Raw genomic sequence first — 17,613 nt, 5'->3', positions numbered from 1 at the left:
AAAGAGAGAATCTTAAAAGGAGCAAGAGAAAAGCAATTAGTTACCTACAAGGGAGCACCCATACGACTGTCAGCTGATTTCTCAACAGAAACTTTGCAGGCCAGAAGGGAGTGGCAAGAAATATTCAAAGTGATGAAAAACATGGAACTACAACCAAGATTGCTCTACCCAGCAAAGCTATCATTTAGAATTGAAGGTCAGATAAAGAGCTTCACAGTTAAGAAAAAGCTGAAGGAGTTCATCACCACCAGACCAGCACTACAGGAAAAGTTGAAGGGTCTTCTTTAAGAAGAAGCTAATGAACAAAAGAATCTGATGAACTAAATAGATCCAGAGACACTGACGCATGCAACAGATGATCATATTTCAGAGGAAAGAGGGAAGGGGGTGGAGGGCGGGAAGAGATGAACCAAAGAAGTTATATGCATAACCCATGGACACAGTCAATAATGGGGTTAAGGCCTAGGGAGGGGGTGAGAGTGAAGTGGAGGGGGTCAGTTGGGGGGGGGGGGCGGATGGGACACCTGTAATACTCTCAACAATAAAGATAAATTAAAAATAAATAAATAAGTACATAAATAAATAAATAAAAGATCAACATAGAAAAACCAATTGTATTTCTATATTCTAGTAATGAACACATGGACACTGAAATTAAAAATAAAACACTATTTAAAATTACTCAAAAAATGAAATACTTAAGTATAAATCTAACAAAACATGTACAGGACTTGTGTGCTGAAAACTACAAAACACTAATGAGAGAAGTCAACAGAGATCTAAATAAATGGAGATACATTGTGTTAATGGATTGGGAGACTCAACATAGTAAGGACTTCACTTATCTCTACACTGAAATATAAGTTTAATGCAGTTTCTATCAAAATCCCACAGAGCCCAGCCAGCGTGGGTCAGCGGTTGAGCATCGACCTATGAACCAGGAGATCACAGTTCGATTCCCGGTCAGGGCACATACCCAAGTTGCGGGCTCGATCTCCAGCAAGGGGCATGCAGGAGGCAGCCAATCAATGACTCTCTCGTCATTGATGTTTGTGGAAAGGCAAAGGAACAAGAATAACTAGAACTATTTTGAGTAAGAAGAGTAAAGTGGGAGTCATCCATCTACCTAATTTCAAGATTTATTAAATAGCTACAGTAATCAAAACTGTGTGCTATTGGCAGAGTAATAAACATGTAGATCAACAGAACAGAGTACCCAGAAATAGAGATCTGTATATACACAAAGGCGCAAAAGCAATTCAGTGGAGGAAAGGTAGTATTTTCAGATATGGTACAGTAGCTTATGTACAGACAGACAAACAAACAAACAAAAACCCCTAACTTAAGCCTCACATCTTATAAAAAATCAGCTCAAAATAGATCATAGACTTAAATGTAACTATAAAACTTTCAGGAAAAAAATAGAAAATCTTCCAGATCTAGGGCTAACAAAGAGTTTAGTCTTGCCACAAAAAGCATCATCTATAAAAGAGTTCATTGGACTTCATCAAAATTAAAAATGTTTGCTCTGCAAAAGATCATGTTAAAAGGATAAAAAACAAGCTACAGGCTGGGAGAAAATACTTGCAAACCACATAGTCAACAAAAAATTAGTAATTAGTATATATAAAGGATTCAAAATTCAATAGTTAAAAAAAAAAAGAAAAAAGCAATCCAATTAGAAAACAGGCAAAATATATGACAGACATTCCACCAAAGAGGACATAGTGATGGCAAATAAGCACATAAAAAGGCGTTTAACCTCATTAATCATCAGAAAAATGCAAATTAAATCAACCATGAGGTATCACTACATGTCTATCAGAATTTCTAAAATAAACAGTGAAAACACCAAATGCTGGCAAGGATGAGGAGAAGCTGGACCGTTTATACTTTCCTGGTGGGAATGTAAAATGATACAGCCTCTCTGGAGGAGCTTGGCAGGTTGTTTGAAAACTGAATGTGCCACTACCATATAGTCAGTTACTGCACTCCTGGGCATTTATCTATTCCAGGGAAATTAAGATTTATGTTCCCATAGAAACCTTTACATGAATGCTTAATAGCCCCAAACTGGAAACAACCCAGATATCCTAGAGCAGGTGGAAGGGTTAAACTACGGTACATTCATACCATGGAAGACGACCCACCAATAAAACGGCGCGAGCTGCCGGCCGGCCGGCTCAGGTGCAGCGTCGACCCAGGATCCAGGCGATCGCGGTTCGGTTCGAGGTCAGGGCACATGCCCGGGGTGTGGGCTCGATCCCCAGTGGGGGGCGTGCAGGAGGCAGCTGATCAATGACTCTCATCATTGATGTTTCTATCTCTCTCTCCACCTCTTCTTTCCTCTCTCTGAAATCAATAAAGTTATATTTTTTAAAAAAGAGGAGCAAGCTATTGATCCATGCAACAGCTGGGATGAATCTCCAGAGAATTATGCTGAGTGAAAACAGACAATCCCAAAAGTTATATATAGTATTTTTTCATTTATATAACTTTCCTCAAATGACAAAATTATAGAAATAGAGAACAGAATAGTGGTTATCAGGAGTTAAGGAAGGATTGGGGTCAGGAAGGATGTGAGTGTGCTGATAAAAAAGGCAACACAGGATCTTTGTCATGATGGAAATGTTCTGTATGTTGATTGTATCAATGTTAATATCCTGGGTATTATATTGCATTAAAAGGGAGGGAGAGAGAGAGAGAGAAAGAAAGAGAAGGAAGGAGGGAGGGAGAGAGAGAGGAGACTGAGAGAGAGAGAGAGAGAGAGAGATTGATTTGGTGTCCCATCTATCCATGCATTCACTGGTTGATTCTTGTAAGTGCCCTGACTGGGGATCGAACCCACAACCTTGGCACACTGGGACAATGCTCTAACCACCTTACCTACCCAGCCAGGGCTATTGTATTATAATTTGCAAGGCCTTGTTATTGGGGGAAACTGGACAAACAATGTGCAGAATTTCTCTGCATTATTTATTACAACTATATGTGAATCTACAATTATCTCAAAATAAAAAATTCAATGAAAAAGAAGTAATAAACTGGGAAAGATATCTGCAACAAACACATAAGGCATGGGATTAATAAACTCTATTTACAAAAGTCTTGACATCAATATTTTTAAAGCCTTAATAAATGAATGTAAAAGTAGTAAAAATTCCCCCAGAGAAAGGATGTGGACAGATAATCCGGAGAAGAAATGAAAATCGCTAATAAAAATTTGGAAAAATAAATGTTTAATAGTATCCAAAGGAATACAAATTAAAACTATAATAAAATACAGCCTTCCTCCTATGAAATTGGCCAAAAACCCCTAAATTTAAAAAAACAGATCCAAAGGTGACTAAGTTACAGGGAAAAAAGCACTTCAGTAAAGTACTTGAAGTATATAAATTTGTATGACCTTCCTAGAAAGCAATTTGCTAGTGTTACATGTAAAAAAAAAAAAAAAAATGTTTCTAACTTTTGACCTAGTAACCTAACTTCAAGGAATCAATCCACCCTAAGGAAAAATCAAAGTGCGGTCAAAGATGTGCACACAGCAGTGCTCTCCCCAGCTTTGTTTGCGATGGGAAAACTGGGAAGCATGCCAACATTTAACAATAGGGAGTGATTAACAATTTATATATAGTACATGCATACAATGGAATATAGTACTATCTAAATATCATGTTTTTAAGAATATTTAATGACAGGGAAATGTTCAAGACATAAGTAAAAATATGAATATGTCATTAAGTGATTTTCTGTGAGTCATAAGTTTACAGATTAAAACAATGTTTTCTACTTTTCTGCATATTCCAAAACTTCTATAATAAGCTTTTCTTTTTTCATTTTTTTTAGCTTGGGTATACCAAAACGATGCCAAAGTATTTTAGTTGAATATAAAATACAAAGTTAATGTTTTAGGGGATTTAAAAAATCATCCATGATCTTAATTCTATAATGTATCTTTGTTTTCCATCTTATCGTACATACAGAAAACCTAAAACAAATGTACATTAAACACTCATATATTACCACCTAGCTTCTATAGTTAATATTTTGTTATATTTACTTTACCAATATCCATCAATGTACCTTATTGTTTCCTGCATTTAAAAATAAGTTCCAGAAATCAGTGCTCTTCACCTCTAAATAGTTCAGCATGCATATCATTAGTTAAATATTTATTTACGGTTCTTAATTTTTTAGTTAAAATTTATACCCAGTGAAATACACCAATCTTGTGTTTACAAATTTTGGCAAATGTATACACGTGTAACCCACACCTTAATCAAGATATAGAATAATTCCCCAGAGAGTTCCCTCATGCCCCTTTCCCCCCAGTCCCCAGTCCCCTGCCCCCATGCTTGACTTCTTTCACTATAGATTACTTTTCTTCTTATTAAATTTTATGTAAGTGAAATCATGCAGTATGTACTCTTATGTCTGACTTGGAACTGGTCAGGAGCTGAAGGACTGTGTCAGGAGCCAAAATTATGGAGGTCAAAGAGACCTCCAGAGGCCCATCAAGGTAGGCAAGAACACGCAAGAGATCTAGAGTACATGAAGTGTGGACATCCAAACTCAAATTCAGATTCTGCAGATAATCCATGAAGCTCTGAGTGCTTAGCATGCCCATGGCCTCTGGGAAAGGGAGCCCAGGCATCTCCTGCACTTAACAGTGCTTATAAACTCACGTTGGAGCCCCCTGGCCAGGTGATTGGAGCAGGGATTTGTGTCCAAGCCAGAACCTGACCAACAGGGGGCTCCCTACTGTTGGTGACTAACCAGTTCAGGCACCTCCCTGGGGAGGGAAGGGTGACACGTGCAGAGAGCAGCAGTCTTCACCAAATGGCTGAGGCCCTGGAGCTGCCATTATATCTGAGGGCAAAGGAGTCTGCTGCAATTCTCCAAAATGCCTGCTGTACAGTCTGTGAGGGGCTGGGACCCAGAGCGGCTAGGCTGTGGTGGCATTCCAGCTTTCCTCCCTACCGTCTGCATTCCAGCGATGAAGTCTGGAGCACTAGCTGAAAGCGTGCGAATAAGAGGGGACACCTGGCTTAGCCATTCAGCTAGTGGGTGCTAAATAAATGCTCAATCAGGAAACTTCTTACCAGCACAGTTCTCAGGGCGGGTGGGCCTGAGCCAGCAGGCACAGACTACCCCCTCTACCTGGCTAGAACAGGGAAGTCGGGGCATGGGATCGCGGGGGGCCAGCAGCCCCTGAGAGGAGAAGCCAGCAAGCTCCAAAGAGTCTGACATGAGCAACAGACACAAGAGAACCAGCTCCTCCGTGGACACCCACAAACTCCAGATCGGAAAAGACCTGGCCTTTTGCCTGCCCCACCCCCACCCCCAACTTGAAGTTGCATTAGGAAAAAGAAAGGCTATTTTCCACCCTTTTCACCTCTTGGGACCTTCTGGAACCTTGTATGGCTCATCAGTAAGCAGCTGATGGACCTCCTCTGTGCTAACTCAGTTGCTGTTCCAACCTGATGACCCCTCTTCCCCTGCAGTCTCCTGGGCCACAAGGGAGGCTGTCCCCCTTCCTCATGTGCCCCAAAGGCTGGAGCTGGAGAGCTGTTCTTGTTCCCCACCCTGCTTCCATCTCTCCTCCCTCCTCCTTTATAAGTACCTGGCGCTAACCGCGCTAACCGATTGCGCCACTGGAGCTCCCTCCCCCCTCCTTTAAAGAGACATGACGGCCTCTTCGTTGCTGTTATCTGCTTCCTCACTAGGGAGGGCTCTAGCAGTTGGTTTATTATCATTCTCCTATTTTTATTCCTGTTATTCTCAGAAACTTCAATGACCTCAAGCATGAACCATCCAATACCTTGGCCTCTCAGTTTTGCAACCTCCTCACCGCCAAGGAAGATCTGCTCCTCCGTCACCCACGGTTACCTCCTTGACCTTCTCAGGAATCAGTGCACCCACCGCCCGGGACACCTCCACTCTCTGACTACCACCTCATCTTGCAGCTCGCCTACCTTGGTGCTCCCATCCCAGCAACCTATCAACCCCAGCAGCTCTCCACTCTCTGACCGTCTCCCACATTCTCACTTTATCAACCATGACTCACTTTCCTCCTTGGATGCCTTATAATTCATGGTCCATCCCTACAATCACCTAAACACCCATCATCCGCGCCCCTGCTTTATGCATGGTCATCACCTGGCTAGTTAAACGCAGCTGTCTGCCACCTCTATGCCTGCTCTCAAGCAGCTGAGCCATGTGACTGGTCCGCATGTCAGACCAGTCACAGTCGCCATCAGCCCCTCCCAGGAGTCCCGGAGTGGTTGTTTTCCTACCCTCCAGAGCTGTCTCAGCTTCTGTCTCTCCTGACATTTTGCCCCTCTCTGCCCCCATCCTCCACTGACGACCTTGCCTCATATTTTCTGCAAAAGCAGACAGGAACTTTGCCATCCTCCCCCCACCAAACCCACGTACCTACCTGGACCTACATAGCCTTCCTCTCCTGTTACAAAGGATGAAGCGTCCTTCCCTCTACCGAAGGCTAAACTTCTATTTAGTTACAGGATCCCACCCAGGCCTCTGATTTTCTCCGACATTCTCTGTCTCTCTTCCACATCATCGATGTCTCCCTCTCCACTGGATCGTTCCTATCAGCACACTAACATGCTCTCTATCTCCCGACACTTCTGGGAGGCAGGCACTACAGAGAGGGGGCTCCTCCCAGGTCACACAGGCCTCCTGTGCCACCAGCTGTGCCTCTACTTTCTATTTTTCAAGCCTTGGAGGAGCTGCTGTTCTTTCAAAACATCTAATGTCCCTCTCTCCAGAGGCAGAAATCAGTTCTCCTTGTTCCTGAGGTTCAAGTCATTTTTGTTGCAAGACATCTGTTCCCAGGGACTATGGGAAGACTGGTTTTGTCACAGTCTGGAGAGCTGCAGAGATGAGTGGGAGGACCGTGCTGGGCCTGAGAGCTAGATTCTTGAGAAAAGGTGTGAAATTAGGCAAACCAAAATTTGGAGGAGATGAATCTTGCTGCAGTTAGCTGTAGGCTGCATAGGACCTGAGAACTGAGGAAACACCTCCATCCTTCAGGCCAGGAAGCTACGGGTGCCAATACCAGCTCGTGCCTTCGTGGCTGTGTGATCTTGAGCGAGTTTCATAATGTCTCTGAACCTCAGTTTCCTCATCTGGAAATTGGGTAGAATACTCTTCAGAGAGAATTCTGCTGTGAGGATGAAATGAGATCGCACATGCCAAGCTCTGTTTTATCTCAGCTTCCTCACCAGCCCAGGTGATTACCCAGGCAATGGTGAACATGTATACACTGCGCCGGCTAAACGCTCAGACTTCAGGGAGTCGTGCTAATTCTGCACCAGAGTGCTCTGGCCTCAGTAGAGAGGCTGTTTCTCCCACGCCGATCCTTCCTGTTGCCATCTCGTAGTTTTGGCAGGGAGCACCTTTACTAAACTTCACATCAATATAGACCTACCTGGAGACCTCAGGGCAACGAGGGAAAGAACATTAGAGCAAACTATCCACGACGGCTGTCGGAAGTCATTTAGTCTGCATGGCTCTCCTTACAGGACATAAAGGTGGCTTGATTGCGATCACCGAGCTAGTTAGTCTCAGAGCTAGGAGAGAATCCAGGTCTCCTGACTTCCGAGCCCCGGTCAAGACTGGATGGTCTACAAGATTTAATGCCAATTCATTTCTTTTTACAACTAAGATCTTTCATGAACTGTATCATGATAATACACAGGTATTATCATCCCCTTTCTCCAAGAACCGTGAAAGTCACGTAAACCCAGGTACAAATCTCAGCTCTGCCACTCAACACCTGTGTTAGCTTGGGCAGGTTACGTAACCTCTCTGAGCCTCACTTTCCTCAACATTAAATAAGCATGGCCATAATACTGTCCTTACTGGGCTGTTGTGGGTATTGAGTTTAATACAGTATTTCCCAAATGTCCTGATGATGAGAATCTGCTGGGTTCTTGTTAAAACACAGATTCCTGGGCCCCAGTCCAGAGCTATAGAACCAGAATTGCCAGAGGTGAGGCCTGGCAGTCTGACAAGTCCCAGGGATTATCAGGGAAATTTGGGAAACACTAGGTTGATTTCTATAAAGCACTTAGTGTTGTGTCTGGCACTTTTTTTAGAATACTTATATGAGTTCGATCTTTGAAGTGGGGATAATAATGGCTGCCAGATTGTGTTATTATGAGAAACAAGCAACATAATGCACAATGCCCAACAGTAAGTTCTAAATCTATGTTGGTGTCCTCACTTCACTATCTGTCAGGACTCTTACAGGCTGCAATGGGATCATCAGAGGCTCCCTCCAGGGGCTGTGCCTCCACAACCCCAGGCCTCCACCCTCCCAGCCCAATGCCCCCAACAGGAAGTTTCTCATTTAAATTCCAGGGACCAAGCCTCATTTTACCATGTGTCCCAGGACCTTCCTTGGACCAGTCACTCAGGTCAGAGTTTGGAATGTGCTGATTGGCCAGCACCGGGTCATTTGCTCACCCCAGGGACCGGGTAGGTGACCATCAGCCCCATCTGAACTTCAGGAATGGAGAGGGGCCATGTCCACGTGAGTCTCTGCAGTGGTTTCCTGTAGTGCTGTTGCCAGACCAAGAGGACCTGATGCAACTCCACAGATGTCCCCTGCATCAGCTCCAGGTCACAGGTAGCAGTCTGCGGATGGCTCTTGAGGTTTGAATCTCTCTCCAGTTTCTCTGCTGCTGGAACATTCAGAGCCGCCTTGAGGGCCTCAGCCAGGGCGATTTAGCCTCAGGCCTGCCCTCATCTGTCTAACCATCTCCAGCCCTCTCCTTGCCCTGCTCACCCCTAGGCCCCGCCTGCCACAGGAGCCTGTCCAAGGGCCGGTCAAGAGACTCAGGGACACCATTGTCCAAAGCTGCTTACTAGAAACCCACTGTGGGGATCTGTTCAACCAGGAACAATGAGTCTCTAAACCAGGATAAAAACAGCCTTTGCAAGTCAGCAAGAGATAAACCGAATCGCTCATCTCCCCTCCCGGCTGCCTGGCTCTTCTGAACACGGTGGATAGGAGCGAGGCCTCCAGTGTCAGGCGCAGGTTTGCAGCTAAGCTGCACCTACCAGCTGGGCTAGTCATCTAGCTTGTCTGAGCCTTGGTCTCACCTGCGTGAGGATAGGGAGGCCATGGATATAAATCGCGACAGTAGCTCATGGCCTAGAACCCACACCATCCTTATTCTCCCCAGGCGCCAGTCTGCGTCAAGCAACGCCCTTCTCAGGGATGGTCAACCTGGCACTATGGGGAAGCCAAACCCACTGGGGATATTTAGAAACACCACTTACCCTGCCTGGGTTTGTTTCCTCTTGCGTCAAATGAGAGGGTTGACTGTTGACTGGGTGACTTTGAACGGCCCTTCCCTCTCAAGGGTCCACCCTGGGGCACTCGCTAGCACTCGGTGGGAAACCTCACTCACCAGAGGCATGCTGGGCAAGGTGAGCGACTGTCAACACAGCTGGCTCACACAGGAGTGTCTCGGAGCGGGAGGCACTCTAGTATGAGGTGAGGGCTGCCTCTGGAATCACACCCCCTGGGTCATTCCTGATGCTCTTTTTTGGCTGCATGACCTGAGCCAACTGTATACAGGGTAATGGCACCTGCCTACGGTGGCTGTGGGGACTTAGTGTGGACGAGATGCTACATGTAAAGCGCAGTACCTGGCACACAGCAAGAGCTCAATAAAGGTCAGCCTCTCCCCCTCTGCCTCCTTGCCATTCAGGTCCAGGTTTGACAAAAATAGTCCACACCTGGTTTCACCTTGGATCCACCTCTGCTTACCTCCAAGTGCCTGGACCTTGGTTTTCCTCATCCATAAAATAGGTACAATAAGACTTTCACTCGAGGGTTGATGTGAATATTCGTTATGATTGATAAACAGTTTTCCTCCCTCAGCCCCATCAGCATTAACCTCGTCATCTATTTGACCTTACATTTTAGAGCATTTGTGTCCAGATGTATGTCAGTCAACTGATCCTTAAAACCCCCATGAGTCAGAGTCAGAAAACTTGAGGCCAGGCCCGAGCAGCTCTTGACTTCACCCTACTCCCATGTTCTTTCACCAGCTCTGGGAGGCACACAAGGTGCCTGCCTCGTTCACATCCTCACAGTCCCCATGCTTTACACAGCACTGGGCCTCTGGGGAGGCCACTGTCCATCCTACACATGGAGTCGGGATGTCTCCAAAGAAAAGTGCAGGGAGCCCCAGGGCACCACCCAGAGGATGGGGTGTCAGCCTCTCTTGAGAAGCCCCTCACCTGCTGGAACTGCACTGGAGCCAGGGCTCATGGTGGGGTTCAAGGCTGTAAGGCCGAGAATGGATACATGTGTAAACTACCACAGCACATTAGTATCACCCTCCTGGAAAACATGGAACCTTGCCGATGAGTCATGTCAACTTTTGGTGCAATAGCATTACTTCTAAGCATTTGCTCTAAGAAATCCAAAAAAAGTGTAACAGAATGTCCACTGTGGTGGTAAGCTGGAAATTACCCAAACATCCAACCACTGGTTAGGATGAAGCAAATCAGAAGAGTTAATGGACCACTACCTAGCCTTTTTAGATAGGTGCTTGTGCAGACCCTTTAGAGGTAGAGAGAAATGATCGTAATAACGGTAAGTAAAAAAGGAACAAATTTTACACGTCCCTGAGGTCTTCTTTTTTACAGTCTGAAAAATGAAACAATAAAAGATATTCAGAATAAGGTCTGGTCCCAAGGTTGGCCTAACTTTTTGGTGATTTTGTTGAGTTTTTTTATCCTTCTCTCTTTACATACCCCCACCTCCTGGAAGCATTTAATGAAGAAAGCACACCACTGAGTCTTGCTTTGAGGCCCAAATTATCCAAACTTAGTATCGGGTCACATATCCTATGAGAAAAGCTATTTTATCAGGTAAGCAAGCCCCAGTTGGCTTAGCAGGTTGTGTGGAATGCATCTTAGATCAATGGCCTGTTGGACTCAAAGAAGCCATCCCAAAAAAATTGTATAAAAAGATTTATTGAAATTTATCAATGACAAACAGACATAAAACTCAAAGTTTGGCTCTTCTGAGGGGGAGGAGAGAAACCGGTGCAGATGCTCTTTTGTACAGATGAAACACAGGCTAGGAAACAACACATCACTTCTAAAGCAATCCAGAAGAGGGACATGAAAGCAAACCTGTACATTCACTAGGAATTTGCAGTCATTTCAGATTTCCACTAGGTAAGAAAATACAATTTTGCGTTAGTTTTTCCGTGCTCGGGTGTATGAAAAAAAAACCCAGCCGACATGCAGCAACATCTTCTGCACTTAGGTTTGTAAAAATGGTCTAAGCACAGAAGTACATGTGGAAGAATTCTCTTGTCATTTTGTAAAACAAAGCGTTCTAATATTTTACAGAACAAGAGAGGACAGTTTTTAAAAAATCGTTTAAAGAGGTTGACGTTTAAGGGTTTGCTGCTTCTCTTTTCATTATAATCACAAAATCCATTTTACCCATGAGCCTGCTGTTTTCAGCTCTCTGGCTCATAAGCTCCTAAGAGTGACATCAGAGTCGTCTTCGTAGAACGAAGCCCACCACCATCTGTGAAGAGGGAAAGGGAATGAGAGATGGGGACTGTCCCCCAACCAGTGCCAAAATACGCCCTTAGGTTGCTATTTAAAACCAGGGCGTTGGATGCCTCTAGCAGGCCCAAGATGCAGAAATCGTGTGAACCAGAACAAGAGGTAAGATGTGGCTGGTGCTCAGCCCCTCCTGGGCTCTGTGAAACCAAACCGAGGCCAGCCACGGCCTTCCAACCAACTCAAGAGACTCAGGAAAATACCGGGAAATGTGAGAGACCTCCAAACCATCCTCTTTGAGAGTAAGGACCAAATGCTCACTTGGTGTGTACTCAGCTATTGCAATTACAGGGACAAAAACAGACACCAAAAAAAGTAGGGGAAAAAAATAAAGAGTGGCAGTAAAAATAGTATTTTATTCCACCCCCTCCCGCCCACCCTCTCCCCACAACCCCCAGTACACTTTTCCCCTCTCGTTCCCACAGCAACGTTACAATCAGAAAAAAATAAGTTTTGGGGGGGCGGGATTTGGGAGGGGGGGTACGGGTAAAAACAGTCAAATCACAATAGGAATTTTTCAAAATAGGTTATCCACTTAGTCGTCGTCTTCGCCCTCATCTTCAGGTTCTCGTTTTCGCTTCTGACCCCTCTCTTCTTCTGGAAGAGCAAGGAAAAGGCATTTAGATTAAACAGGGCCCTACCTCTACCTCAGTCCGCCCGCTGGAGACCAGGGGCCCAACACATCTAGGAAGCTCTGCCGTCCTGGCAAATGGAGGCAGGGCATCTGCAAAGCCAGGCAGGCGCCTGGGCCTCAGACAGGCATGCTCTGCCCTCTGCCAGGTCCTCGGGGCCTACGCAAGCTACTGCCAGCTGAAGGGACTGGCCGCTACCAGCCAGGGGTAAAAAGGCTGCCATACCACCGTCTTCTTCGTCTTCCTCGTCGTCTACTTCCCCGTCGTTGTAGCCTTCTTCATCCTCCTAGGACAGAAGAGGTGCGGCAGGCATTAGGGTACCCTGGCCACAACCTGCTGAGGAAGCCACTATCCCCGACACTGACCTCAAACAAAGCAGGGATCATCCCCAGCCCCTCAGAGCCACCTGCATGGACCTACTATCTCAGGGTGAATCTAAGGCAGACATTTGCATCAAGGACCCCTTTAAGATTCTGTAGAAAGCTTTAAACCCCTCCCCCAGAAAATACCCCTATCACATATAATGTTTGCACACAGTATCAGAGGGGTTGTGGGTTCTACCCCCAGGTCAAGAACTATCTGAAGTCCCTTCAACCAGGCAGCTTTCTAATCCGCTGCTCTCTTAGGAGACCAAGTTCCCAAACCGCCTCTCTGTCACGCAAAGTAGGCCATCCTTTCATTTGTCCTCAATCTAGTTCTGGCTTCAAGGAAGACCCCCGTTTCAGCAAACCAAGATTCTGTGGGCAAGTCCAACCTCACCCTACACAGCCTGTCACCACCTTGCAAACTTGGATCCCTTGGAGGGAAGGATGAATTCCAGGAGCCCTGAGGATCACCCCAGCCCTGCGAGATCCAGCGAGATGTGTGACGTCATTCTCAGCTCCTGTGTTATGTGCTAGTTAAATCTCTATGTTGAACACTGTTCCTAAAGCATCGGGCAGCCCATTGTTTAAAAAGAACTTGGTGATAGACTTCTTTTTGTCAAGGGAAATACCCTTTTATAATGTCACCAAAGAGTTCCTTAATCAGTCTGTTTGCTGAGAGAGAGAGAGAGAGAGAGAGAGAGAGAGAGAGAGAGAGAGAGAGAGAGAGTGTGTGTGTGTGTGTGTGTGTGTGTGTGTGTGTGTGTGTGTAAACTCTCCTTTACTGTAAGCTGGAAATCTGCAGCTGGTCAATGAGATTACCCCCACCCCCCAACCCTGCATGCTGCAGCTCCTGTGGCAGGAAGAGCAGGACAAAAAAGTCCATTAGTCAATATGACTTACTGCCCTGTCCTAGGAGGACCTGTTTTCCTAAGGCTTCAGAGGTGAGCCTAGCAGCCTAGCCCCAGAGAGAAGAGCAACCCCACTGCAGACCAGGCAGCAACCCAGCCCATCTCACCAGCTCTTCTCTTCGCCTGGACCTGCCTGCCCCTCCCAAGCTGGGCTGGGCTGGCCGGGAGATCCTGCCCATATGGGTCTACATGGCAGGTGGGTGTCTGCAAGCTCGATCAAGAGACAGAAAAGAGGGAGAAGCCAGGTGCTTTGTCCAAGCTGTTAACATTTTAAACCTCTCCACGTCTCACGTTTGTAATCAGCAAGAGTTGATGTAGAATTTTGAACAAATGGTGGAAAATGACTCTGCTATAGAGAGACTCAGAACACGCAACACAAAACCCAGCACATGGAGCCAGCATTATAAGAGAAGGAAGCCTGTGAAAGCCTAAAATAGGAAGTGGTCAAACGCCCTAGTCAGACCCTGTCCTTAAAAGCATTTTACTTATAAATCAGTTTATCTTCTTGAAAATCCAGTGAGATGATCCCTACTTACAATCCGGATGCCTATTTCACAGATGAAGAAAGAGGCTCAGAAAGGTCAAGGAATTGTTCCAGGGACACACAGCTAAATCTCTGTGCTAAATTACTACTCACAGACACATCACAGACCTTGTCAAAAAACTAGGAACCAGCCAATGTGTTAAGAAAATGGCACTACTTCCACTGTGTGCACGAGACCCTTGTTGCTCTGACTTGGGACCCGGCAGTGTCTTCCACTAGCCATCAGTTCAAGACCGCCTTTGGTTTTTCCCTGGTATACTGTAAGCGCTCAGTGAATTAACAGATGAATGCAAGAGGCAGAAACTGGGACCGTGGGGGCAGTAAGAACTGACTTACACACAGAAAGAAGAGCCAGGCTTACCCCCGCAGGGCAGGGCGCCCCCAGAAGGCCCCCCCCCCCCCCCAATCCAACCACCTAGGGCTTGCTGCAGGCTGGCCCCTGAAATGGACTCACTTCCCCACCCAGGGCTCCTGGGCTGCCAAAGGCTGGTCACTGAGGCGTCTGCCGGGACCGGCTCAGAGGCAGCAAGTAGAGGGGCTCAGGGAGAGGGGACGCGCGCAGCCCAGGTGCTTACCTCTTCCTCTCCACTCACATCCTCCTCTTCACCCTCCTCCTCCTCCTCTTCATCCTCCTCGTCTTCCACTACCTGAGCATCTTCATCATACTCTTCCTCTGTGCAGTGGAAATGGGGACAAGAATGGAGCCGGTGGCGAGCTGGCTCGGCCCACGCGGCACAGGCCCCGGGCTGGCGGGCCTGGCGGGGAGGGGTGCGGTCCTCAGCGGGGGGGCTGACGACCCTGGCCCCCACCCAGGCCCCAAACCTGGGTGCCTTCAGGTGACTGAACCAGCCCCTAAGGTGAGCTAAAAGATAAGGTGAGCACCCTAAAGTGGTCTGAGCGATAAGCCCTCCTCCCCTCCCCCAGCTTTACAAAAATGAAAGACCCTTTTGTGGAGGCTGAAACCACAGAGAAATGGAAGGATCTGAGGAAAAGAGTACAGGGCCCGATAAGGCTGAGAAGCCAATTTATTTAGCAAGAGCATCGAAGCCAAACCACTCACTTTAAAGGGGAGGTATCTGAGGCCGAGGGGAGAGGTGACTTGTTCAAGATCACACATCAGATTAGCCTGGGCCTAGAAACCTGGTCTCAGGACTCCAGTCCTGGGCATTTATGTTGCATCACAAGATGGGATAAACTAAGGCAAACAAGGTGCATGAATATCCTGCAAAATACTCCCATCTAACCAGGAAAAACAAAATCTCGGGTCCGAATTAATCATGCAAGCGTCTCCATTTTCAACTTTACTCTGGCCATGAGGACCTGCAGAAAGGCCACCGTGCTGGTGACGTGGGAAGATAAGAGGCACCCTTTCCTCTTCCTTCCTGCAACCCTGGCTGCTCACCACGCTGCCAGGGAGCCCAACATGCTACCTGCAGCCTCCACTTTTCCTGCCCCTGGGGCTCCCGAGTCCACACCCGCAAGTCCTGGACTGTGGTTCTGTGGGCTGCAGCCACCAGAGGGCCCCACAACCCCTCCAGCTCCCTGACTGGACACCTAGATGCGGAAAGAGGACCCTCAGACCATACCCCACCTTCCTCCATCCGCTCGCCCCCTCCCTGGGACAGTGTCTGAGTCTGGGGTCATATCAGACACTGTAGAATCTCATTCCCAGTGGGAGACTTTGGAAAGGGAGGAAAAAAAAAAAAATCAACGTGAGGATTCAGCTAGATGGTTTTTAAAAAGGGAAGTCAGTTTTAGGATGTATGTTTCTCTGGGGCTCATGAGAGTTCTTTCAGGAGAGTCAACCAACGACCTAGATTAGGGACACCAGTAAACACGGCGACAGCCTCACTCCCCTCCACAGCTTTGGATAGAGGTCAGCAGCCATACCCCTCAGCAGCCTGGAGCCTCCCAACGCCCGGGCCGCCCCTTGCCTGGGGGGAGGACCCCTGCCCCGGCCTTCGCCTGCCACCCACCATCCTCGTCTTCCTCGTCGTCGTCCAGGCCCTCCACATAGCCCTCGGCGTCGGAGTCGGGGGCCTCCTTGTCGTCCCGGTCGTAGCCATCAAGATACGTAAGTTGTGGGAGAAGCTTGAACACGTTTTCTCGGTAGTCGTTCAGGTTGGTTACCTCACAATTGAAAAGGTCTAAGCTCTTGAGGTTTTCTAACTTTTTCTGCAAGCGGAACAATAAAGTCAATAGTGAGTGACCTGAGGGAGGCAGGAGAGACGGGCATGGGAGGGGAGGGGAAACCACTGGGGGAGCCGTGGGGACCAAGTGAGACACTGTGAAGAGCCAAGGCTCGGCGGGTAAAGAAACTCTGATTTGGTTCTGCTCGGCCACATGTCCGCCCAGACTTATCGCCCCTGGATGATGGGCCTCAGTTTCTTCACCTGGAAAATGAGGGGTTGGACTTTATTGTTAAAATCTCATCCAACAACACTTTTATTCTGCTTTTGCCTTTACAGCAACCAGCTTGAAATTAAGGTGGGGCTCTCGGTGCACGAAACAAGCGCTGTGCTGCCGCCGCTGTGACTAAGGGGCCAGGGGCGACCCAAAAAGGCAGCACGAGCCACCGCGCCAACTCCTGCTGCTGCAGCAGCGACAGGAGTCAACACAGCACTTTGTGTATTGGCTCAGCTTGTCCCCAGAACCCCGAGAAGGTAAAATCATGATTCGCTCCTTTTCCGGATGAGGAAGGAGAGAGCTGGGGTTTGATCTGCAGCCCCGCGTCTCACCTGAGCTCTCTGCCACACTGCCTGCCAGAAAGGACAAGAGAGAAACTGACGGAGGGTCCAGATTTTGTCCACGGTACTCAACACATCTGCTTTGTCAAAGCTTTACCTTAGGGGTTCGAGCCTTCGTTATTCCTGTTTGGTGCCTGAGGAAACTGAGGCCTAGGAGGTCAAAGGGTCAGATGGCTAGCAAGAAACAGAGCTGCACCTGGACTCCCCGCCTCCCCGTTCCAATGGGGCCAGGCCGAACTGGCGACTAAAGCCACCGTCCCTCAGGGTCAATGTCAGGAGCCAGGTTGCTCTCTCAAGAGCTCAGGATAGAGACCTGGTCATTCTCAGCAGAGGGTCAAGTGCAGGGAGGGAATCTGGGCTGTGGTCTGGGTGGGTAAACCCAGCACCCCCAACCAAAGCTGTTTCCCACCCTCCAGAGGTGAGTGTAACACATCAGTCACACTGATAACTAGGGAAGCTACAAAAACATGCGTGGTCTGGGCAGGAGGAGAATGGGGGGGGGGTGGTGCCTGCCTATATCTGATCTCTAATGATGACTGATTCTCATTGTTTTATATACGCAGTCCCTCGCCTCCCAAACACACGTACAGACCTTCAAAGATTTCTCCTTTTGTAATGAAATTACGAAATGAAGACTTTCGGGTATATCAAACTAGTTTTGCTTTCCCCAGATCAGTGGAAGACTTTATAAGAAGTCTGATGGGAAGCACATTTTAGTGGTTGACCCTATGCCACAGATAGGCAGAAAAAGTTTGAGCTTGAAAAAGAACACTAGCTTCCTATTCTGTCACC

The 17,613-nt window shown here is 47.3% G+C and overlaps 1 protein-coding gene across 1 annotated transcript in view; it reads right to left on the bottom strand.

The window, feature by feature from the left end:
- Positions 1–11,001: 11,001 nt before the first annotated feature.
- ANP32A (acidic nuclear phosphoprotein 32 family member A) overlaps positions 11,002–17,613 on the bottom strand; it is a 38,819-nt gene continuing 32,207 nt past the window's right edge. The window contains exons 4-7 of the mRNA XM_016198077.2: positions 16,051–16,249; positions 14,650–14,747; positions 12,483–12,543; positions 11,002–12,222 (exon numbers count right to left, since the gene is read on the bottom strand). Coding sequence (XP_016053563.1) covers positions 12,161–12,222; positions 12,483–12,543; positions 14,650–14,747; positions 16,051–16,249 — 420 coding nt within the window. The 3' untranslated portion in view covers positions 11,002–12,160. The remainder of the gene's footprint in view (positions 12,223–12,482; positions 12,544–14,649; positions 14,748–16,050; positions 16,250–17,613) is intronic.

This window comes from Miniopterus natalensis, chromosome 1 (assembly GCF_054644295.1).
Source record: "Miniopterus natalensis isolate mMinNat1 chromosome 1, mMinNat1.hap1, whole genome shotgun sequence".
Lineage (NCBI taxonomy): Eukaryota > Metazoa > Chordata > Mammalia > Chiroptera > Miniopteridae > Miniopterus > Miniopterus natalensis.
Note: the sequence above shows the minus strand (reverse complement) of the source record. Positions and strands in the feature narration are given on the sequence as shown.